This window comes from Gossypium arboreum, chromosome 4, assembly GCF_025698485.1.
Source record: "Gossypium arboreum isolate Shixiya-1 chromosome 4, ASM2569848v2, whole genome shotgun sequence".
NCBI classification, from domain to species: domain Eukaryota; kingdom Viridiplantae; phylum Streptophyta; class Magnoliopsida; order Malvales; family Malvaceae; genus Gossypium; species Gossypium arboreum.
Window position 1 is genome coordinate 41178194 of NC_069073.1, and position 25928 is coordinate 41204121.

Consider the following 25928-nt stretch of genomic DNA (forward strand, 5'->3'; position numbering starts at 1 on the left):
AATACTTCATTTTACTTGAAGTTGGAGCTTTCCATTGATCTAATCAAGTAGAGATGCGACCTAACCCAACTCGATGGCTAGTTTCACTATTAATAATAACAAAATACTTAAAAATATATTTATATTTATATTTTTATATATTATTAAATTTAAATAAATTTAAATAATTCAATTTGAATATTTTAAATTCATTTGAAATGTCAAAACTAAGCTAAAGTCAAATCAGCCATGTTTGATGTGTATCACTCGAATTATGAAGTCTACTTAAAATTATATATAATTTAAAGTTTACTTTTATAGCACTGAAGTAATTAAATTTTCAAATATGAATAGAATAAACGGATAGAAGGGGAGTATTTGATTTTCTTCAAACATATCTAGGAGTATTTATTAGATTTTCTTGGTAAATAAATCAGTGGAGATTAGTTTGATTTTCTACAAACTTGAGGGATTTATTTAGGTTTATTCAAACCTCGGAAGAGGTAAAGTGAAATTTTTCCGAGTATATTTGCCAATCTTTTACCCTTTATTTATTAATCTTTTTTCAACTTTTGATGAGTATAAATAAATCAAGAATCCGAACTACAAAGTCAAACAATTGTATTAAGTGTTACTGATTTTCTCCAATCAAATATTCTGAGTCCATTTACATTATGTAACATAAAAATCTGTTATGTTCGCTTATTATTGTATGAAAACTCAAAAATAAAATGTTACTTCTATTACCTCCAGAGGCTTTCTCAATTCCTATTTTATACCAATAATTATACATTTTAGGGACCATAATTTACATGTTACAAAAACTACAAGTAAGATCCCATTGTTAAGGGTACAGAGAATTAGTAAACCTGTTGAGCCTCGTATTTTAAGTAGATTGCAGCACCGTAAGATAATAGGGATATCCTTGGCACTCTCCCGAAGACTTGTTTGCTTCTCCTTGACTTTCTTCAATGGGTGCTAGATTCCAATTCAAAGCATAGTTTGATAAATCGTATATTCCAGGAGCGAAAACACAGATCTGAAGAGGAATTTCAGCTGTCGCCCTAGGTTGAAGTTTGACTTTAGTAGAGCTTGAACCTGTCCAAATGAACTGGGGGGCACTTTCCAGGGAAACTGAGTTCGTAATACGTTTTGCAAGAGCATCGGTTGTGATGACTTTCGTGTCATTCACTGCTGGAATGCTGAACCACCCTGCTTGATTTTCCAGAGGGAGACCTGATTGAGATGCAGTAGCATCGATTGATTGGCTGTTACTACTGCAGGGATCAAAGGTCTTGATATGGACAAATGAAGCAGCATCGGATGAATTGTTTATAGTCATCTTCAAATTTACTCCACATGGAGAAGCTGAGAAGTTATGTTGTATGGTCTGAGGCCCATCCACAAACCAAGATATTGAACTGAAGCTATAAAGACTAACAAAATTATATGATACAAACTCATCAAAGAAAGTGGTATCTAACAAATTCATCATTAAAAGGTTGCCTGAGTCTCACCTGCAATGACAAACATGATGGGAAAAGAGAAGTGGTCTATGAGGAGCACCAGAATCAATATTACCCCTCCGCAGTTGAGTGATGAAAACGAAATCAACATTCCCCTGGTCCATGAAAACATAAAAACTTAATGCATCAGAAGACTAGTGAAATCAAAGAACATCTATCAAGTCTGAAAATGGAGCAACATTATCATCATCAACTATATATGTTTGAGTCAAGAATGAAATGGTGATATAAATATCAGACAACCTGTGTCAGATTTTGACCGTAACAGTAATGTTTATGTATAGGATAGACATTTCTAGTTAGTTCTTACAGAAATGGCACAAAAAGAATAAGAAAGTTAACAACCTGACATGACATTCCCTGGTACAATCTCTCATAACCGTGGAAATCAGCCAAAGGTGAAGAACATACATCGAAGAGGGCTTCACTGTTTCCCGGAGGTCCGAATCTTACATCACTCTGGAGGAAAAGAGGATTACTGTCTTCAGAAGTTGATGACTTCCTGTGATACTGAAATGAAATTAAAGTAGATTATAATTTAAAGTCAACCAGTTAAGCTGAAAAATAAATAAATAAATATTATTTGGCAATACAATAACTCACAACAACAAACAAATCCAACAAACTAATATGCAGCCAATATAGCATGCTACCTAGCAATAAAAGATGATAAGATTAATAGAATATGTAGAATTGCAACTTATGCATAATGTACGAGGTTAGAGATCATGCTACTCCAATCTGGATCACAACCAAGACCCCAATCTAACATTTGCCAGATGTTTTTACTGTCTGTAAGGTTTTTACCAGTGGCTCTTGCTGTCTTAGATTCAAAAGTACATCACAATTTAAACTACTATTTTGTCCCACAGAACCAACAGGAAGGTATATGATCAAACGCTCTCCAAACCCCTGCCTGAAGCCCAATAAAAAAAGACAGAAGTTGCCCAATAGTATCTAGCACAAGGAATTATGCCACTAACAGTATAACTTTTATCGTAATTAACAGAAGACTCAAAATAGTTTTGCTTCCAGTAGAAAAGTACACAAAATATTTTACCAGATGAATAATCCAAGGTGCAAGTTCTTCTATGGTTGTACCAACCTTAAGCATGAAGAAGCATGACAATGCTTGACCAGCAAATAAGGATTGAGACGGTAAAATGCTATCAACAGGTTGGAGCAATGAGAAATCCCACTGCTGCCCAACAGAAGACAACTGATGAATCTGGAAACATTCAGAACTGGTCTTGTTGACAACATCCATACGCAAGAGGAACTCTTCCAATCTTGATGGACAAGGACTAAGTTCAAATGATACATCCAACGATGGTAAAACCTAACAAAGATGAACAGAATATATTAAAATTGGCGAGGTAGCAATTCATGCATAGAGGCAAAAACACATACGATCAACAAAGTATTGCCATATGACCATTCGAAATAATAAAGGTTTCTTTAATAAAGAAGTTAAAATAGAAAAGAAAAAGGAAAAAGAACCAAATGTGATCAAGTAAACAGATACTTAGATAACACAAGAATGGAAGAATTGCTTCAAACATAATTGGTAAATATAAATAGTTTTCTAAGGAGATTTTTCCTGACTACCATCAGAGGACATATATTAGCATTTTACCATCCTACTTTCAACCCTAGTTTAAGTACTTGGAATTTATTTTGATAACAAGAAGTGGGAGATTTGAGTTCAGTATCAGCATTTTAACTAAACTTTAAAGGATATTTTCAATTAATTTACAACAACATATTGCTCCCCCAATCAATTTCATTTTCATCTTAGCTTTTATGTATAAACCATATTGTGCTCTAACATAAATACATTAAGTGTTGATTGTACCTTCATCCATTTCTTACTTAACAAAAAAAATTAACAGACAAAGCTAAATCTCACTTAGAAACAATTTATAGTTTAAGTTACTACATATATAGCAAATGTAAAGGCAAAATTCAAACTAAGATACCTCAACCTTTTCCTATTCAAGAACATACCTGCAAATTATAATGCATACGTAGAGTGCGGAATTTCATAATGCTTGATACATTTTCCAATTCATAATATACAGTAATGTACAAAGAAACATGGCCAGGAACAGCAGCATGAAACCAAAGAGGCCAAGATAATGATGTTTCCTCCTGCACTGATATGTCCTGAAGCATAGACAATATAGATTTTATGAATGAAAAAGGATGAGGTACTAACAACTTGATATATGCACAGGGAAACATTCCAAACAGACCTCAGGAAAATGGAACACATTCTGCAACATTTTCTTAGCATTACCATGCCCACCGCTTTGCTCGACATTCAACTTCTTTTCTAAGCAAGCAGGAAATTCTACATTTAAATAACTCTGATTCCCAGCATTTAGAAATCTCGGGTTGCTGATCTTCATCTTTAGATTCTATCAAAATATCGTCATAACCCGCATTATAGAATCAATAAATATTTGCTAATCAATTATATAAAAGACACACAGCACAAGCATGAAAGCATATATATAAGGGTACACCAATAGCAATTGATCCATGCCAAGCTTGGGCTCCACTTGAGGCTCTACCAATTAAAGTCCCAAACCTACCTAAGGGATAGTTAACATTGCTTTCGAAAAGTTTGATTCAAGTGTTCAATATTACTGTCAAAAAGCGTTTTTGAGAAATAAAATGTCTATTTTAGACTTGATGTCTTAAAATAAAAAATATGCACTTAAATAATATTTAAATTCATTAATATTATGATATTTCAATAAAAATATAATAAAATAAATTATAATAACTCATTATTAATATGGTGATATATGAAATATAATTTTAAATATTTTAAGCAATTAATATTGATTTTTGTAAATTTTGATTTGAATATATAAATTATATTTTCAAATATTAAAATATAATCATTAAAAATTCAAATGTATAAGTTATATATTTGAAATAAATTTCAATAGGAATTAATTGTATACCTTTTTTTATCTAAGGGAAATAAGTGCATACCCAATATAAAATATATTAGATTATAAATGAGGGTTAAAAACATCATATGAAAGTACTTTTCTAAAAGGCAAAAGCTAGAAATTATAGCTTTTGTATTTGGATTCAAAAGCTATTTGTTTAGCATTTACTTATGGCTCAACAAAGGTTTTTCCCAAAACTGCCTTTGAAAAGCCTTGCTAAACAAAGCCTAAGACGTGTTATTTAACGAAACCTGGTAAAGACAATGACAATCAAACAAATTTTTATCCATGCATAAATTTATTTGTAAAGTTTAAGCAACATAAATTACATGGATATACCAATCTTTAGAAAGTAAGAATGACAAATTATTACCAGAAAAAGCATTTGATAGCTAGTCTTAAAATATTTTGACGGTTCTATAAATGAATATAGTAGATAATCACATAATATCAGTCCGTGGTTCAGCCATTGACCATGGTCATACCTACCTTTATCAACATGATGTCTATGCTGTCTTTAATTAGTCTAGGAAAACCTAAACCCAATACAAGATCAAGATGCAGATTGAATTTTAAAAAATGGAATGAAATTGGTTGATACTAACTCAGTCAGCAGCAATATGGTAAAGAATAAAGATTACAACACAAAAATGGGTAAAGAAAACCAGACCTTGACAGGAAATTTTGATTGGTTATTTAACTCCAACACAAGATATCGCAACTCTCCCGCATATGTTTTTTCTGGTAAAGAAGGAATAAAACCCTGAAGCCTGGGTAGACTCTAGACATTCATTGTAAACAGCACAAGTAAGATGCAGTTGCACAACAGAAAGATATTGATGAAGATTGCAAAAAGCTGGTTCATAGGAGACACATGCACCTTAATCACTACAAACTTCAAGTCAGCGCTGGGCGAATGCTTGGCTTTCCTTCCCTTGGCAATTCTTTTGTTCACAGAGTTAGACTCAAAATTATGCAAGCCTACTACTGAACTTGACAATTTCCATTTAACACCAACAATTGTCAGAATGCCTTCTACTCTTGGTGTAACGGTTAGTTGCACCTGAAAAAAACGATATAGCAAAAAAAAGTTAAGAAAATTATAGCATATAATGAAAAGAAATACTTTAGTTATTTATACTCTGTCAATAAGAACATCAATCGTGTGAATAACTATTTCTCCACATGATTTCACTTGCATACATAAGAGCCGAGAAGTCTATAAAAACCATAAAACCAAATTGAGCTTTTAGCAATCTTCACAATTACATTTTAGTAGCAGATAACAATTCATACCAACACTTATATATAAATAATTTATTAAAGTATTCCTGTAAAATACGTACCAAGATTGTTTCACCCCCTTCCAGTGAAAAGTCAACCTCCGATAAAACCAAAGATGAATTAATATCCCTGCAGTCGTTATACAAACACCATTAGAAGTTGTACGCAGTACGACAATGATATATAGGAACCTCCCAAAAGAAAGAATTATCGTAAATACATAAAAATACATCAAAACATACAAACAAATATATATATATGCATTGTACATATATGTAGACAGCAGCCACACATACCCAGTGGAAGTTGATGTTTTGTATTCATCATTCTGGGGCTCGACGTTTGAACTATTTGCCTCTGCATTATAATTAAAATGTTAATAAGTGAATTTTAATCAAATTATAAATAAACTAAAGAAAGGAACAATAGCCAAAGTAAAATGTAATAGATTTTGACTACTTGCCAGAGTTCAATTCTTCAGGATTTGCAGAAAGCTCGCATATCAATGAAACACTTAAGATGGAAATAGGGATTTGCAGAGGGTTTTTAAATTCAATATCCACTATTATTGCTTCTGCAAGCAGATGAAGAAAATAATTAAAAAAAATTAATATAACAATAAAGTACACCTACTTATCATATCATTAACTCATTATTTTACATTTCTAATGGTTAAAGTTTGAGATTTCAATTGAGTTGAAGTTGAATCTAAATTCCTTCTCAGGAAGGTGAAAGCTTTCTAGTTAGGCTAGGAAAGGATTAGTGCAGGACATCTAATTGAACAACCAATCCTCAAAAATGCTCAGTCAGTACCAATTGCATCATTGCCAGAAAAAAAAAAAAAACTACAAGCTGATTTGCGTAGAACAAATTAATTATTTTCAAGCATTCTACTTTTAAAATCAAAATATCATTTCATACTCCAAAGATCAAAAGCAGGCCAGCCACCAATCTCTTAAAAACATATCATTATGTAGGCTTTGGCAGGTGAATATTCTATAGTAAACTGAGCAGGATAACATTGTGAACTTTATAAAGTAAACCCCCAAAAAAAAAAGTCATCCTATATGTTTTGTGTGACAGAAAGAAATTTAAAATTGGTAGTCATTGTCCCTTCCCAATCACAATAAACTACGCTACCTAGGCTGCATCCAGTTAATCCTGTGGCATAATTATTTCTATGAACTAATAGAACAGAAAGAACAAAAAATTAGTGCAACCAAGGGCAAAATATTCCTCGTGTTAACAAACTTCACCCATCATGTCCCTCCAAGAATAATGCAAAGCATGCATTTTTGTCTCCTTTCATTTTAAGAATCTCTCTCATTTATGCCTAACAAGTCTTAAGAGCTTTAGACTGCCAATTTGTGATCCCAGTTGTCCGCAGAAGCTCTTTGAAAGTTCAGCAAAATTGTGTTCTTCCAGTTGAAATTGATAAAATGAAAATACACTCAAGCTTCATTCACCTTTAAATGATTGAAAAGGAAACTTTTGACATGTATTTTCAAAAAATTCACTTAAAGTGAAAAGGAAAAGTTTTAGCTATACACATTAAGACTAACATACATTTAAATGATTGAAACACAGTCAGCAAATCAGAGTCTTCCACGGGCAAACTTGTATTGCTAGAAAGAACTTCAGGTTTTGAGTTTAATTCTAGGCATTGAAGTATTAGGGATGGATTTGGGGTGGTTGCCTCGTGTTCTAGAAAGTATCCAATTGGGAATAAAATAAAAAATAAAAGAATTAAATCTTCCAAAGGAACTCCATCTAGATGTCTGTCATAGCAAAAAGATGATGAAATTAGGGAAACAAGTAGGCTAAAACTCTGTCGACAATAGCAGCAAAGAGCGTGATGATATTCTGTTAATCGCTAATACACAGATATGTAGAATAAAATTTCTCAAGGCAATAGGCAATATGGAACTTCGGGACAAATTTTTGCAGCACTTGGTACTAGGCTTTATTTTGGTTCAAGCTTTGGTCCATTCAGGTAGTTCAGAAACAATAAAAGAGAAAGCTGGTCTCACTGACTAATATCTATGTAATGCTTTGTTGCTCAAAAGTAAAAATTAGCTGAATGTGAACCAGTCACCAGCTAAAAAACCTTCTTAAGTCTGTCTTGACAAAACTCTAAGCTGGACAGAACATCTTTTTGTCCCAGAAAACAATTATTGGCATTATGTAATGTAGTAACACCTCATACCTCCTGCCACACAAATATTGGATTCTTTATATTTTCTCGGAATACGCTTTGATTGCACATCCAGCCAGTTGGACTTGGCAGACAATGATGGGATCATATCCTCCTCCAGTGAACACCATACACCTTCTTTGATGCTTGCCTAAGAAAGAAATAAAGAAATAACAAGGGAATCATGCAGAAATCATCTAAACCATTTTCTGAAACATATTCATTAAGCATACAAATAGATCACAGGAAAATAAATGTGGTTATGTTTATAAATAGAATTCAGTAATTCCATGCACAAAAATCATAATCGTGAACAAAAACTAAACTAAAAATCATGTGCCTCCAACAAGCAATGCTTCAGCAATCCATCACCAGCATGATCCATATTCCAACATCACCAAGATCACTACATTTAAAAATTATATGAGTGCTTTTGCATGCATGCACAATCCATCAATTAACAGTGACACAGAAACAAAGTGGGGAAATCGAGATCTAGAAGGAGGCACCTTCAAGAAAATTGAACAAAAAAAAAAATACAAATTTCCAGGTAACAACAAATAATAATTCAACTTACAGCCGCAGGAGATGCATAAGTTCGATGATCTTCAAAAATGACCTTAAGTGTGGAAATGTTGATAACAGGTAACTGAAGTTTCAACACCTCAAACATTTTTCCAGTTTTCTATATCATCCAAGAAAAATGCAATTAGATAAACCCAGTTAAACTTACATGTGACAAAACTAATTAGACAATCCCACTTTTCAAAATAAAGGATAGATTCTCTACGACCCAAGAAACACCTATTTTATTTTTGCTTTCCCCAGTCTACCAAACACAAAGGAAATAAGCTAGCATTACTGATCACCTGAACAATATGAAGAAAATCTCTCAGAAATAGCTCCTGTGATGTCTTTGATTGATGACTGCTGGCCAAGATCTCCAGCATATGAGTGACTGCAACATCATACATGCCAAGAGAAGCATACCACCTATATCAAGCAAGTTTTATTAACAATATTCCACAATAAAAATACGAAACCATTAAATTTATATAGGACCCAGATGCACTGTCTATGTAGCTTACTGTCCAATGTGGAAATGAACACGATCTTTAATAAGGTTCCATGTGGTTCCTCTGTAAACAGAAACAGCATTCCTATATGTGCGTATCGCATGTTTAATCTGAAAAAGATATCATTGTAAAATATTAGAAGATGGAGAAGTTTATATATTATCCCGATACTTCCGGATTTGGATACCTGATCACATTTTTTATAGTGATCACCAGAGAGAACAAGATGAAACCCATATTTATGCAGCATTGGTGGTTTTGACAACAAGTAGCAAAAAGAAGCTTGCTCGAGCATCACAGCCGAATGTAAAAGATCCTACGGGATGAAAATAAAAATAAAATTAAAAGTTGTGAGTTACAGAAAATATGCACTCACCCAAAGCAATTCCCAGGAAATGGAACATTACCTCACCACAAATGCGGAAATAAACAGTGGCAGCTTCTTTAATCTGATTTCTTGTCTTCAGCATCTCTATCCACCAAAAACCACATCTCGTAGCATTTTGTTGAACAGGAGACCCAAGCTTCTGCATGATTTGAAAAAAAAAAAAAGCAAAATCACAACCGGGGATGTTAACACTCATTGGAATTTGCTCTACATGAAAGTTTGTTTGATATCAACAACTCCCAGTGGTCACCACACCATTACTAACTACTTACACAAATCAGTATAAGACTTAGTTCATTGTAGCAAAAGAAAAATCCCCAAAACATCCCCAATAACATAAGTCATCTTCATGACATCAATAATCAAATCACTTCAGATTAAAAATGGGTTCCATAATATGGATAGTGATGAAGAAAATTAAGGTCGCTAAAAGAATTCCAACAAACCATATTCATAATAAAGCCAAAAATTACAAGGAAACAGGAAAGGAGCCAAGAACTATACATACTAAATAGGTATTAAATGCAATTTCCATGCAATACTCTGCTTCTTTTCTTGATTGATCAAGCATGAAGTATGTAAGCCCGATCATCTCCTGAAGAAATGAACAAAACATATTAAGTTTGAAAATAGACACAATAACCCAAGAAGTAAACCCAAACATACTAGTAGAAAGTTTTTGCGACACCTATGCCGATGAGAATGAAAAGGAATCCAAACTTTCTATTAGGAAGATGAAAATCATTCGCATGAAACACAAAAATCAACTTAAAATGGTGCATGAACATAAAGAGCAAAAGAAAATGGTATATTTATTGAACAAGTTTAGGAAGAAGAATTATTCTTATTTTTTCTAATCTGTCTATAGCCTTTTAAAGATGTAGAAATCAGAGTATTTTATACTAAATAGAACATAAATCAGAGTTTTTATATACAACCTATGACACTACTTTAGGAAACTCTAAGTTAGGAAAGATACTAAATAAGAGATATGATCCCTTAAAATAAGGGATTTTAATAAAAAATATCTACAAAATATTCCTAAAATATTTACGAATATTCCTACACTCCCCTCAAGTGGAGAATATACATTGTATAATCCCAGCTTGAATAGGAATTTATTGAACACGTGTTTTGGCAAAGCCTTGGTAAGAATGTCGCAATCTGTCCTTCTAAAGGAATGTAAGAAAGAGTGGCTGTCTTTTTGTTGACTTGATCAGCAATAAAATGCCTATCAATTTCAACATGCTTTGTTCGGTCATGTTGAACTGGGTTCTTGGCAATCTGAATGGCGATTGATTATCACACAAAACTTCAAAGTGATCCTCCGATTTGTGCCAAGTTCTTTTAGTAACTTAAGTAGCCAAATTCCTTCAGATATCCCCAAAGCTAGTGCTCTAAATTCAGCTTCAGACTACTTCTTGAAATAATGATTGTTTCTTACTTCTCCAAGTTGTAAGGTTACCCCAAACAAAAGTGCAAGACCCACTAGTGGATCTTCTTTCGGTGAGATCTCCACCAACTAGAGTCTGTAAAAATCTTAACAGCTTCATCTTGTGTCTTCTTAAACATTAAGCCGTGTCCGGAGTTTTCTTCAAGTACTTGAGAATTCTATTTGTCGCTGCCATATGCTCTTCAAGAGGATTAGTCACGTGTTGACTTATCACATTTACGGAAAAGCTATATCCGGCCTTGTCAAGGATAAGTAGATTAGTTTCCCAACTAACCTTTGAAATTTCTCTCTGTCTACTAAGGACTCATCTTCTTTATTGAATCTCAAGTTTGCCTCCATTGGTGTATCACCGGCTTACGACCAAGAAAACCAGTTTCTTTGAGTAAATCAAGTACATACTTTCTCCGGTTGATCACAAGTCCTTCTTTTGATCTTGCCACCTCCATTCCTAGGAAATACCTTAGCTTTCCCAAGTCCTTGGTTTCAATTCCTGCTTAACAACTTCTTCAAATTGCTAATCTCTTCCTCATCATCTCCAAGAAGAATGATGTCATCCACATACACAATTAGGATAGCTTTCTTATTTGTAGAAGTTACCTTGATGAAAAGCGTATGATCGACAAGGGACTGCTTGTAGCCATTTTGAAGAATGACTTTAGTGAACCTCTCAACCAAGCTCGGGTGATTGTTTTAACCGTATAGAGACTTGTTGAGCTTGCAAACCTTGTTGCTACTTTCAATAGACTTTGAGCCTGTGGCAATTGCATATAGACTTCTTCCTCAAGCTTGCCATTAAGAAATGCGTTTTTACATCAAGTTGGTGTAATTTCCAATCGCAATTTACAGCCAAACTTAGAGTACTCGAATAGTGTTAAGCTTTGCCACAGTGCAAAAGTTTCGTGAAGTCTATCCCATATGTTTGCGTGAAACCTCCGCCACTAGTCTAGCTTTGTATCGTTGGATACCGCCATTGGAGTTATACTTTACAGCAAAGATTCATTTACAACCGACAGCCTTTTTTCCTTGAGGAAGGTCCGTAATGGTCCAAGTAGCATTTTCTCTAGTGCACAAATTTCCTCTTCAACAAACCCTTCTCCATTTTGGATCCTTTAGAGCTTCACTATGCTTGTGGGAACTCGTTCTTTATCCAAAGTTGCTGTAAATGCTTGAAAAGACGGCATCAATGAATTATAACCAAGAATTTTTCAATAGGATGCTTGGTGCCTGTCTAACCCCTTTTCTAATAGCAATAGGAAAGTCATCTAGAGTAGTGGACTTCTCGATTTCTTCTTCCATTTCGGTACTGGACCCAAATCCAATTCTCGGCAAGAATCGATTGCAAAACAGTCTGTGGATATGTCTTCTTTTCTTGTGTATACACGGTTGTTTGGGTGGTGGTGTTTTTGAAGACCATCAATTGGAGTAGGTGTATTTTCGGAAGAGTGTTTAAAGTGGGTGTAGGTGAATTAGTCATAGGTACTACAGAGAATCAATGGGAGCATTCACAGTGACAAATCTGCAGGTAATGGCGAACAAGATGGCAATTCTGAAGGTTGAGAATGAAGATTAGGAGGAGATACCTGTTGTGGCTGAAAATCACTCCATGTTTCCCCCTGAATTTCAGCCTGAGTGAAATAGGAATCCTTCTCATAAAATGTTATATCCATAGTGGTGAAAAATCGTTTAGAAGGAGGATGATAGCATTTATAACCCTTCTTAAGTGAAGAATACCCAACCAATACACATTTTAAAGACTTAGTATCTAACTTTTCCTAAAGCGATAAATGACTTGGAGATCTCAATTTTAGGAGAGGTAGGGAGGATGTAGAGACCATTATGCAAGCTGGCCTTACCAATCATCTTCTTCGAGTTCAGTGCCTGCAAAGTACAATCACGATCATTAAAAATTACAGAGCAAAGGCAAGTCTGTGGACAATTTACTAACAGAGATGAGATTGCACACCAGATTTGGTACAAAGAGAACATTTTAAGTGCAATCTGTTCATTGAGAATAACGATGCCATGTCCTCTATTTTGCACAAGGTACCATCACCGCTTTTGATGACTTTACCAAAGGTATGGAAAAATTGTGAAACAATGCCTTGTTACCGATCATATGATCCGTAGCACCGAATTGAGGATCCAATTAGAGTCAACGGGAGGAGAAAATGCAAGAGAAGAAAGGTTACCTTCGGATCTTTTATGACCAGATTACCCTCACAAGACCCTTGAAACTTTCCAAATAGTTTTTTGCAATGATCACACCAAGGAATTTATTATCTCGAGAGTGCTTGGACTTCCAGTCCTGAGGCTTACCATGAAGCTTCCAACACTTCTCCTTAGAGTGGCCGGGCTTTTTGCAATGATCACACCAAGGTCTCCCCCGTTTGGAAGAGGGAGATGATTGATGGGTCAAGAAGGCGATCTTCGAAGTGGAAGATGGTTCATCAGACAGCATCACACACCTTCGGCTTTCTTCCTTCTTGACCATAGAGAAAGCCTCTCGAAGGGAGGGAAGAGGAGAAATAGCCAGGACCCTACTGCGAACCTCGTCTAGGTCCTTATTTAAGCCTTGGAGAAATTGAAAAAGTCTTCGTTGAGTAACAATTTGCTGATAAAGAGCAGCATCTCTTGGATCTACCCAATCATAATGTGCATACAAATCTAATTGTTGCCAAAGAGCAATAAGGGTATTGTAGTAGAGAGTAATGAGCATGGTTCCTTGTTTAAGAGTGGTCGCTTGATCTTCAACATGATATAATTCAGCAATGTTATCCGTGCTAGAGTAGGTTTCGCAGATCGCACTCCAAATTTCAGCGGTTGTGGTGTAAAGAAGAAAGTTCCCGCTTATACTGGGGTCATGGAATTAAGGAGCCAAGTCATAACTCGACCATTGTCACGCATCCACTTAGCAAAACCAAAGATCATCCACAAGCAGCTTCTTGATTTCACCAAGAACGTAGTCCAATCTTTCTCGCCAAGAGAAAAATCTTAACCGATTGGGACCATTCAAGAAAATTGTTGCCATTCAATCGATGGCGGTGATAGTCGACTGCATTTAATCGATGGAGCATCGAACTAGAAAAATTTTCGGATTTGAAGTAATCTCCAAGTAGGAGAAGGAGTTTCAACATGGTCTAGGTTAAAAAGAAATCGTAACCTAAGTCGATACCATGTAGAAATCGAGTTTTTATACTAAATAGAACATAAATCGAGTTTTATATACAACCTATGACACTACTTTAGGAAACTCTAAGTTAGGAAAGATACTAAATAGAGATATGATCCCTTAAAATAAGGGATTTTAATAAAAAATATCTACAAAATATTCCTAAAATATTTACGAATATTCCTACAAAAGAATAGCAGGAAAAATAAAAAGGAAATAATCTCTAGAAATTAGTCTATCCCTAAAAATTAGTAATTTGATTATGGCTAATAGTACAAGGAAATTCCTAGAACTAAGGTAGAAAATCTGCTTAATTTAAGGAATTCCAACAGTTACAATATAAATAAATCAATAGCATTAGAAGCAACCTGCACACCAGCATAGCGCTTCCAGGCTTTATCAAGCTTGTAATCAGTGGAAATTAGGCGATAGCTGGAGACGGCAAGCTCATAGTCTCGTAACATGAATGCATAGTCACCCAAAACTCTAATCTGAGATTCAATTGAGCTACAGGTATACCTATGAACAGAAAAAATAAAACTAAATTACGATAACTCAAGAAACAAGAAACAAACTTGAATTTCAATGAATGAGCAGCACACTCACACAGGACCATTTGTGGTGTCCAATGCATCTTCCTTCCCCTTCCTCCACCATAAGTTTTTAAATTGGTTTCTAAAACCTTTCCTTGTAGAAGAAACCTAATTTTAATATGAAACATGACAAGAGGAATAAGAACACAAAAAAAGACAATAAGAAACAAACATTAAAACATAAAACAATAAGCAATAGATATGAAGACATTTTGGGAATTAAAATACCTGTTGGTTCAACAAACGTATCTTTTGTTCCATGTAAGGAATGATGTGTTTAGATGATAATTCTTGCATGAGATTCTTAATCTGTTCCCAGATTATGCAACCATAAGTAGAAGTACAAACAGAGTTATCCAAGGATATCATATAAAGTTGCTGAAAATCTTACTTCATTAAGGTCATCTAGTTTGAGGAAGTGACCAAGATGTTCAGTAGCTAAAGCATCATATCTCTGACACAAAAGTACATAAACTAAAGCATTAGACTGATATTATCAAGTACTTTTGTTGGTACCTTGAACCAACATAAGATTCCCAAACATTTCCCTATGAACAAGTATGTAACTGAAAGATAATAATCCTTCAAAGTCAAGTAATTTACAAAAGTAGCCCAAGGGGTATCTTTATGACGAGTCTGCCCATCTTGAGAAGAATTAATGCAAAGTAATCGACAGTCATTTGGGCCAAATGTACTTCTCATCTTAGTCAAAAGTTTAGTAGCCCTGCAAACAAAAAAGAGAAAAGAAGACGAAATAAAGAACTTTCAAGTTTCATCTGACTACGCTGCAGATCTCATCATCATTTGTTCTTTCCTCGCAAGGCATCCATGTTAATTAAATGAAATACGCATGATGTTATTATGCAATCTATATCAGGTTTTCAGCTTCCTTTTTAGTAATTATATTATCAAAACCATCACCACAAGCAAGTAGAACTAATGACAAATTCCTGATTGGCATAAGATGAAAGAAAATCAGTCTGAAACTGCACTTCCTATCCTCAACAAAAGGTCAAGTTGTTCCCATTTTCACATTGACATAGGAGCTTTCATTTATATTATAATATTTTATTGTTTTAGTTTTATCTTATAATATTTATTTTAAAGCATTAATATATTATAGACAGCTAGGGTTATTAGTTATATTTAGGGTTTAAAGCTAGGGCTAGGAATAAAACTTTGCTTACAAGAAAGCCTAGTAACTTTACTTCCAAGAAGAAATGGTCTATAAGGGCTTTACAGCCCTTATCATTAATTTGATTATTTTCTTTGAATTAATAGAAAAACTAGAGGTTTTCTATAACCCTAAGTTTTCTAGAGTTCCATCTTCTTTCTAATGCGTTTGCTCAGCCGTAATTCTCTTATTTACTGATGTTTTCTGATACGTGATACTTAGTGAATGAGAAATTTGACAGAGACGATAAGAAAGAAGCAAAGAGTTGAAAGGAGAAAGAGAGAAAAAATCACAATCATTCCATAATCATCCCTTTACACACTTCCCACTAGAAATAGGAGTGCATAATGGCCAAGGGGTTGGTTGCCACGAGCTGTTATTGACAGCTGTAACCTTCCCTCAAACATCACCATTTCAATAAACTAACTATGTTGCCCAAAGCGCAGCGTTTCTAGCTAAGCAAACTGCACCGTTTCACTTAAAATCCTACTAACCAAAACGGTGCGTAGCACCAACGGTCATTAAAAGCAAAAGAAAACAAAAACTAACAAAAGCATTTTCATGCCATAACAAAACTGCCTTCCTTGAAAGATCCTTGTCCTCAAGGATTGAAATGGGGCCATTTTTGTTGTAAGTCGTGGAGCACCTCACAAGTTGAGTCCTCAAGGAAGGTATTGGCCCACTCAACTAACCTCAGTGATTGCACAGTCTCCTCTTCAAACCATCCTCCGTTGTAGTACTGTTAAAATATGTATATATTTTAAATTTATTTAAGTAGATAAATCTTATTTAGGTAGATAAATTTTATTCATATTCTAAGACTATTTTTATTTTTATCTTTTACTAGTTTATTAAAATAAAGGAACTATTTTCCCAATTAGGATTAAGACTATTTTTTCTATTTAAGTTCAGTTCTTTAGTTAATAATAATAGAACAGTTTTATTAAAAGCTCTCTAGGAAACTTTCATGGTATCAGAGCTAGATTAAATCTCTAGTAACATCATGGTTAAACCTTGGTGCGATCACTACAAAAAATATTGGCACACTCGAGAAATGTGTTGGAAGCTCAATGGGAATACGACAAATGGAAGGAAAAAGAGTGGCAATGGTCATAGTTCACAATCAGGGGATAGCAGAGCTTTCCAAATAACTAATGGAAATTATGAGGGCCAAAGTTCTCTGGAAATGTCTCCATTCACTGAAAAACAATTAGAGTATCTACACAAGTTTTTTCAATCACCACAATTTCGGATGAATTTTTCTATTCCTAACTCATCCAATAATCTTTCTTTCTCTTTTGCCCAATCAAGTACTGATTTTTCTATTTTTTTTAGTGTCAAGCCTTGTAAAACAAACACGTGGATCGTTGATTCTGGAGCTAGTGATCACATGACTAGTAGTCATTTTCTTTTTTCAACTTACACACCTTGGGCAGAAAACAAATAGATCAAAGTAGCATATGAGTCCCTCTCAGCAATAGCCGAGAAAGGCACTGTTAAAATTTCATCTTCCTTGATTTTACATGATGTTTTACATGTGCCAAATCTAGCTTGTAATCTCATATCGGTCAATAAATTATCCCAGTCCTCAAATTGTCATGTTATATTTGACTCCTCCATGTGTAAGTTTCAGGACATAGTCTCAGGGAGGATGATTGGCAATGCTAAAGAGTTTGGTGGAATTTACTTTCTTGAAGACGACCATCTAAGTCAACCAACAACTACTTTATGTTTAAATTCTGTTTCTGATTTTGATAAGGTTATGATTTGGCATTATAGGCTTGGACATCCTAACTTTTACTATTTAAGATATTTGTTACCTAATCTATTTAAAAATAAGTCCTTCTTCATATCATTGTGAATTTTGTGAATTGGCTAAACATCGATCCATTTTCCCACCTCAAAAATATAAAGCCTCCAAACTTTTTTCGTTAATTGATAGTGATGTTTGGGGACCTTCAAGAGTCTCAACTTTTTCAGAAAAACATTGATTTGTCACACTTATTGATGATCATACTCGAATTTGTTGGGTGTTTTTATTAAAAAATAAGTCTGAAGTTAAAAATGTGTTTCAGACTTTTTATGCTATGGTGGAAACACAATTTGGTATGAAAATAGAAGTATTTCGGACTGACAATGGTGGGAATTTTTTAGCGACCAATTAGGTGTTTTCTTAACTAAACATGGAATAGTCTACCAAAGTTCTTATACAAATACACCACAAAAAAATGGGATTGCAGAAAGAAAAAACCGACATCTTATGGAAGTAACTAGAGCCTTGATGTTCACTAGTCAAGTACCACGTTATCTTTGGGGCGAAGCCTTGTTAACAGCTACATAGTTTATTAATAGAATGCCTAGTAAAACTCTAAACTATAGAACTCCTTTTCGTCTCTTTAAGGATAACTTTCCTAAATCTAAATTAATCACAGATTTATCCCTCTAAGTTTTTGGGTGTACTGTTTTTGCTCATCTTCACAACCAAAGTAAACTAGATCTTTGTTGGCCATGCTTCTAATAAAAAGGGTTACAAATGTTATAATCTAATTGATAAGAAGATTATTGTTACCATAGATGTCACTTTTGTTGAAACACAATCTTATTTTGATTCTAATCTTCAGGGAGGGAATTATAGTAAGGAAGATTCTATAATTGATCAAGAAAAGACTAGGAATATACAACACAGGGATTCTAATAATGGGGAAGGCGAATTTATGATTAACACAGAAATTAAAAATGTTAATGTTAATGAAAAGGAGTATGAAGGTGTAAAGTCTGATCATAAGAATAAAGAACAAACAAAGGAGTTAATTGTTTACTCAAGAAGAAATCGAAATCAAGAAAGTGAAATCCACCAGATTCATCACCAAGAATATGACCCGCAAGATCCTGCCTAAAGTCCAGGTAAAATTCATAATCCAACCAATGAATTTTTTTATTTAGATATTCCAATTGCCAAAAGGAAAGGTGTTAGAAATATTGTCAAATATCCCATATCTAACTTTGTATCCTATAAAGCCTCAACCTTTGTTTCGTGTCTCGATACTGTAAAAATACCCAAAAATGTGAAAGATGCTTCACAGGTTCTTGAGTGGAAGGAGACTATTTTAGAGGAGATGCGCGCTCTTGAAAAAATAGGTACATGGGAAACAATGGAATTACCTGTAGGAAAAAAAACAATGGGCTGTAAATGGTTGTTCACAACCAAATTCAAATCAAATGGATCTTTAGATAGATACAAAGCCCGATTGGTGGCTAAAAGGTACTCTCAAACATACGGGATAGATTATCTTGAAACATTGGCTCCAGTAGCCAAATTAAATTCCGTTAAAGTTCTTTTATCAATTTCTATTAATCTTGATTGGTCTTTACAACTGCTAGATGTGAAGAATGCTTTCCTAAATGGGAAAATTGAAGAAGAAGTTTACATGGATCCTCCTCCAGGTTTTGAAGAAAAATTTAGAACTCGAGTATGTAAACTTAAGAAATATTTGTATGGTCTAAAGCAGTCTCCTCAAGCTTGGTTTGAACGGTTCACTCAAGTTAAAAAACAAGGTTACTCACAAGGGCAAGCTGATCACACAATGTTTTATCGACATTCACAAAAAGGTAGAATAGCAATTATTATAGTTTATGTCGATGATATCATTCTCACAGGAGATGATATGGATGAAATAAGGCGTCTCAAGGAGCATCTAGCATTGGAGTTTGAGATAAAAGACCTGCGTCCTTTGAAATACTTTCTTGGAATGGAAGTTACTCGATCAAAGAAGGGTCTTGTGGTCTCTCAGAGAAAATATGTGATTGATCTTTTAAAAGAGGCTGGGATGAGTGGTTGCCGCCCAACTGACACACCAATTGATTAAAATGTAAAATTCAAAAATAAAAAAGGTCGATTAGAGAATAAAGGGCAGTACCAAAGATTAGTTGATAAGTTAATTTACTTATCACATACAAGGCCAGACATAACTTTTGCAGTGAGCTTAGTAAGTCAATTTATGCACTCTCCAATGGAGGAACATGAAGAAGCAATGTTTTGAATTCTAAGATACTTGAAGAGTTCACCTAAAAAGGGCTTATTCTTCAAGAAATCCGAACAAAGAGGAATTGAAGCTTATACAGATGCAGATTGGGCAGGCTCAATAACAGATAGAAGATCTACATCAAGATACTGTACGTTTGTTTGGGGAAACCTTGTGACTTGGCGAAGCAAAAAACAAAGTGTTGTAACAAGAAGTAGTACAGAGGCTGAGTTTAGATCAATGGCTCAAGGCATTTGTGAAATGATGTGGTTAAAAAGAATTACGGAAGAGCTGAGAAAATCAATAACTTCACCAATGAAGTTGTATTGTGATAGCAAAGCTGCCATTAGTATTGCTCACAACCCAGTCCAACATGACAGAACTAAACATGTTAAGATTGATAGACACTTTATCAAGAAGAAGATTGAAGAAGGCCAAGTGTGCATGCCGTTTGTTCCTTCAAAACAACAGATTACTAACATACTCACCAAAGACAAGCTTTGATTTTCTTGTAAGCAAGTTAGGCATGATTGATATATATGCACCAACTTGAGGGTAAATCTTATTTAGGTAGATAAATTTTATTCATATTCAAGGAATATTTTTATTTTTATCTTTGTTTATTAGAATAAGGGAACTATTTTCCCATATGTTTTAGTAGTTTATTAGAATAAGGGAACTATTTTCCCAATTAAGATTAAGACTATTTTCTCTATTTAAGTTCAGTTCTGTAGTTAATAATAAGAGAACAGTTCTATTAAAAGCTCTCTTGGAAACTTTCAAGTACTCTCAAAGGCTCTTTGGACAAAGCTCCATTAGTGTCAACTGGTGGCAGATTAATTTGGCTCGGAGCCTTCCCCACATGTTTTTTTAACTAAGATACATGGAAGATTGGGTGGATTTTGGAGTCAATTGGTAGCTTTAACCGATAGGCCATTTCCCCAATTCGTGCTTCCACTATGTAGGGACCAAAATACATTGGTGAAAGCTTCTGGCTCATGACTCGTCTCATGGAGTGTTGTCGATTAGATTGCAATTTCAGATGCACCAAGTCCCCTTCTTGAAATTCCTGGTCACTCCTTTTTCGATCAACTATCTGTTTCATTCTACCTTGTGCTCTTTTAAGGTGGAATTTAAGCAATTGCCTGGCTGCCTCTCGGTGTTTCAAACTTCTATCCACAGTTTCCACAAGTGAAGTAAGGCAACTGGTGAGAAGGTTCTTGACCATATAGTGCCTCATAAAGGGTGCATTGGATGGCAGTGTGATGGGTATTATACCACCACTTTGCCAATGGTAACCACAGCAACCAGTCACTTGGCCTCGCGCCGATCATGCACCAGAGGGACTCAAGGCACTTGTTTAGAACTTCTGTCTGCCCATCAGTCTTTGGATGGTAGGCAATTGACATGTGCAAGTTAGTGCCTAACCTTTAAAACAACTACTGCCAAAATTTGCTTGTAAAAATTCGATTTCTATCAAACACTATTGAATCAAGAAAGCCATGAAGCCTGTAGACCTGGTTAAGGTACTCTTGAGCAACAACCCGTGTAGTGAAGGGGTGAGTTAAGGCCAGGAAATGTACATACTTGGTCAAATGGTCCACAACCACAAGAATGGTGTTTCTTGCCCCTTGAAGCTAGCAATTCTTCTATAAAGTCCATGTTGACTGATGACCAAGCTCGAGTAAGGACAATAAAGGCTGTAGAAGGCCTGGATTATGGAATTATCAGCCTTGCACTGTTGACATATCACACATTCACGCACCCACTATCCAACATCCCTGGAAAGTCCCTTTTAATAGAAAAGTCCAACCATCCTGCGTCTAGTGGTCTCTACCCATGAGTGGCCACCAATAGCTCTACCATGAAAATACTAAAACAAGTCTCTTCTTAGAGTGTCACTGTCTCCCACAACAGTCTTCCATTTTCTTCTTGAACCTCTATCATCCCAAGAGTATTTAGGATGCAAATGGAGCTGTTGTTGAACTTTGGCACACAACTACAGCATTTTAAGATCACTTACACATGAGTCCAGTACCCTTGTCCAAATATGAGACCTATTGAAGCTGCCAAGGCATTGAAGGAACTAACCCTCTTCCTCTTGTGGCCTCCTGGATAAGGCATCTGCAACCAAGTTATGAGTGCCTTTTCTATAAGCCACAACATAATCATACCCGAGCATTTTTGAAACCCATTTCTACTGATAACAAGTAATGGTTTGCTTGTCAGATAGGAACCTTGGGTTTTGATGGTCAGTTCTAATTTGGAATCTTTTACCAACCAAATAGGAGTGCCATCTCTTTACTGCCAAAAAGACAGCAAGCATCTCCTTGTCATAAATGGAAAGTGCTTGGTGCTTTACTTTTAAAGCCTTGCTAAAGAAGGCAATTAGCTTCCCATGTTGTCACAGCCCAGCTCTAATGCCATGACCACTGGCATCAGTGTCTAGGCTAAATTCTGAATTGAAACCAGGCATTGTAAGAACAAAGTGTTGTGCACATGGCTTTATTGAGTTGTAAGAAAGCATCATTGGTTGTGTTGGTCCATTCCCACTTGACTTCCTTCTTCAATAGTGTAGTCAATGGCTTAGCCATTGCCCTATAGTGTTAAATGAACTATATAGCCAAACAAACCCAAAAAACCTCTCAATTCATTCACTGAAGTTGGTGTTGGCCAGTTCAACACAATATCGACCTTAGTAACATCCATAGAGACTGAGCCTTTGGAAATGATGTGACCCAGGTATTCTATCTTAGTGGTACCAAAAGTACATTTGCTCTTTTTCGCAAATAACCGATGCTCTCGAAGTAATTGAAGGACCTCCCTTAAATGGACCAAATAAGCATACGAGTCCACTAAATACACTAGGATGTCATTAAAAAAAAAAAGCACTGATTTTCTAATAAGTGTTTTGAAGACTACATTCATCAAAGACTGAAAACTCGAGGGTGCATTGATGAGGCCAAAGGGCATGACTTAAAACTCGTAATGGCCCTTATGTGTCCTAAATGCAATTTTGTGTATGTCCTGCTGCATTTTGATATGAAGATAGCCAGATCTCAGGTCCAGCTTCGAGAAGAATGTTGCTTGACTAAGCTCATCGAGTAGCTCTTCAATAACAAGGATAGGGAACTTATCCTTTATCCTTGATTATAAGTTGATTTAATTGCATGTAGTTTACACATAAACGCCAGCTCCCACCCTTATTTTTCACTATGACAATTGGTGAGGCAAAGGAACTGCAGTTGTTTCTAATTATTCTAGCCTAAAGCGTCTCTTGAATCATTCTTTCCATTTCATTCATTTGGAGTATGGAGTACTAGTAGGGCCTAACCTATAACTTTACTTGCAAGAAAAGATGGTCTATAAACAAGTTGTAGTCTTTACAGCCATTATTTATTGTTCTGATTATTTTCTAACTTAATAGAAAAACTAGAGGTTTTCTATAACCCTAAGTTTTCTAGAGTTCCACCTTTCCAATTTGTTTGTTCAGCCCTAATTCTCTTATTTGCTGCTGTTCTCTTCCCTAATCCATATCACACATGATGAGCTTCCATTTCCTACAGCTTCTTTGAGGATGTTTTCAATCAAACCATTTTATTCTATGTCATGTAGGATTCTTTTTTTAAACTAGGTTTCTTCATACATGGCAGGAATCTCTTTCCAGGTTTTAGCTATTCAAACTGAGGTTCTTGCATTTTCCACTTGGGTTCATGTCTCCATGCATACATATGGTTGGTAATATAATATATTCAATTAGCTGCAGCTGAAATATTCTTGCAAGCCTAATCAGCAGCCTTAAAATGTCGTAATAACAAAAGTAAGAAAAATAAAATTAATATATAACGATTAATAAAAAAAAGAAAGAAATGTATATTATTTATGCACATTGCTCCACAGAAAAATAAAAAGTTAAATCTATATAGGCATGCATGTCCTTATGAAATTAGAGAGCAGAATTAACAGCATTTTATCATGCTTATCGAACTTAATAATTTCAACCATAAACAAATATGAAGGTGTGGCATACTTCTCTGAAGCACCATCTTGATTATCATGCACAAGTAAGTAATGCTTCAAAATCTTTGGGTCCATTGCACCATCATTGAGAAGGGAGGGCAATTTGTTGGTGTTAAAGAGGTCTAAAAATCTATTTATGGGTTCCTCATCCCTTGAAGAAACAACCAAAAGGCCTACAAATCATTTTTGGAGAAGAAACAATCAACAAGAGAATACAATACGGTGTCTAGAATGAATAGTTTAAAGAAATCCATAAAGTGGAAAGGACATGATTAGCAGAGCTTAAATGCAACAAGGGGAAAAGGATGGTATTGAATAAACTTCCAAAGCTTACATGCCACAGGATGATCAAAAGCTTCATGATCAGAAAAAGACAAGGTACGTACAAGCTCTTTATTGAAAAACTGAAACCATGTCGGTAAAATTTCAGACTCATGCCCTGCATAAAACATTCACCATATATAAATCAAAGCAACTAGTTAAGTTTTATTAATAACTACAAAAAATAAGGTCATGCTACAAAATCAGACAATCTCAATAGAATATTAAAAATGAAAATCTAGCCACAGGAAACAAAATGCTAATAAAAATGACAACAATAAACCATGCAAAATGATACCCGTTAAAAGATTTCAAACTTGAAAGTAACTTACTTGAGAGAAGATCATTCACTTGAGGTAGATCTGAAGATATTTCAGGGAAATCGTCCTCTCCCGCCTTAGTAATAACTTGCTTTAGTCTCTCCTTTGCTACCTAGTCAATTGACATATATTTCAGAAGCAAACCTCCAGAAAATGAAGCTAAAAATTCTCACATGATTGAAATTGCAGACCCACTATGAAGTGTAAAACATACAACTTTTAGACTTATCAGGGTACAATAAATCTCCCTCGATCCAATCAGTTAAAATTTCCAGATTCTTACACTAATATACTCTATAAAAGCTCAAAAATCAATGTCAGATATATTCCAACTGAAATAGCTCGGTCTTCTAATTCGACTAATAGCTTACCGGTGCTGGCGATTACGTTCCTATTACCAAATTCTCGTTATCACGTAAATCCAAATCATAGAAATTTGAATTCAGTGATCTTCACCTACGTATATATTATTAAGCTACAAAACCAGGAATCTCAAGAGAAATTACCTCGAGATTGGGTTGCCAAATATCCGAGGCGTAAAACAACCTAAATTTGAACTTGTGCAACCTGTAGGGTTGATCAATCGCCGTCCGAACAGGCACTGTCACCATAATTCAGATAAGTAAAAAAGAAAAGTAAGTCACCTCAAAGTCAACGTACAAATACACAAACACGTACAACTGTGGACATAAAAATAGAGAAAGTTTCGGATTACTCACCATCGATGTTGGTGAAGTCGCAGAAAGGGGAGAGCATTTGGACAAAGGAGAGGCCGTTCTTAAGGCAAGATTCTTCTACGAGTGGAGTGCAAAGCACCATAACCACCGGAGTGATCTCCTCCAACAGCATCTTTCCAAGCGGAGTATTCGCCGGATCCACCATGACTCACCCTCTCCTCCGATTGGTCGGATGCCCTAATACAGGCCTAGAGCGGCTTCTCTGAAGCTCGGGGTTGATTGAACCGGAGATATGACAAGTGAACCGCTCTTTGAAGAGGTAAAGAAATAAGGCAGAGTAGCTGCCTCTAGAGCGGTTTCTTCGATCGGATCTTTCTGTTGGATGTGAGTAGGAGAGAATCAAGGTTTGGGTGGCCGGTGGTGAGGTGACGTCGAAGGAAGAAGTTGTGGGCTTTCTTGGTCATGACAATGACCATGGGCCGGAAAACCACCGGCTCAAATATCAATAAGCATTCGATGGGCTGAAGGGGTTGACTTCTTCTTTCTTTTTATGGACTATATCCATGGGCTGCAAAATCACCTACTCAAATATTTAAAAATAGAGTAAACTATAAAATTGTTACTTAATTATGCATTTTTTCTATTTTAATTATTTAATTATTTTTTATTTAATTATTCAATTTTTAAAATTAAATATTTTAGTTCTTCGATATGATGTGATCTTTTTATTAGTTTAATAATAAAATAGTCCTTTTAATGTTTATAC

General features: G+C 35.1%; 1 protein-coding gene across 4 annotated transcripts; it reads right to left on the reverse strand.

Annotated features, from left to right (window-relative positions):
• Window positions 1-598: 598 nt before the first annotated feature.
• LOC108460192 (uncharacterized) lies at window positions 599-25721 on the reverse strand. Of its 4 annotated transcripts, none has more exons than XM_017759586.2 (28): window positions 25205-25721; window positions 24992-25086; window positions 24498-24597; window positions 24179-24283; window positions 23855-24017; window positions 15232-15352; window positions 15020-15082; window positions 14857-14937; window positions 14642-14736; window positions 14404-14554; window positions 9922-10008; window positions 9433-9552; window positions 9213-9341; window positions 9038-9135; window positions 8819-8942; window positions 8527-8634; window positions 7962-8100; window positions 6219-6329; window positions 6052-6112; window positions 5818-5884; window positions 5352-5534; window positions 5142-5252; window positions 3761-3925; window positions 3513-3671; window positions 2611-2844; window positions 1851-2015; window positions 1497-1600; window positions 599-1347 (listed from the first exon to the last, which is right to left on the reverse strand). In XM_017759586.2, the coding sequence occupies exons 1-28, from the start codon at window positions 25365-25367 to the stop codon at window positions 1266-1268; spliced, it is 3384 nt and encodes a 1127-aa protein (XP_017615075.1). In that variant the 5' UTR covers window positions 25368-25721; the 3' UTR covers window positions 599-1265. The 4 variants fall into 4 exon arrangements, with proteins under 4 accessions (XP_017615075.1, XP_017615074.1, XP_017615072.1 ...); XM_017759585.2 differs by having other exon boundaries at window positions 599-1406; XM_017759583.2 differs by having other exon boundaries at window positions 599-1415.
• Window positions 25722-25928: the final 207 nt, after the last annotated feature.

Bases quoted from the DNA above. Each gene is read 5' to 3' on its own strand.
- LOC108460192 (XM_017759583.2), bottom strand. From the start codon at position 25,367: ATGGTGGATCCGGCGAATACTCCGCTTGGAAAGATGCTGTTGGAGGAG. The intron at 24,284-24,497 runs GTAAGTTACTTT...TGTTTTATGCAG, and splicing joins AGTGAATGATCTTCTCTCAA to GGCATGAGTCTGAAATTTTA. The intron at 3,926-5,141 runs GTCTGGTTTTCT...ATATTTTGATAG, and splicing joins AATCAAAATTTCCTGTCAAG to AATCTAAAGATGAAGATCAG.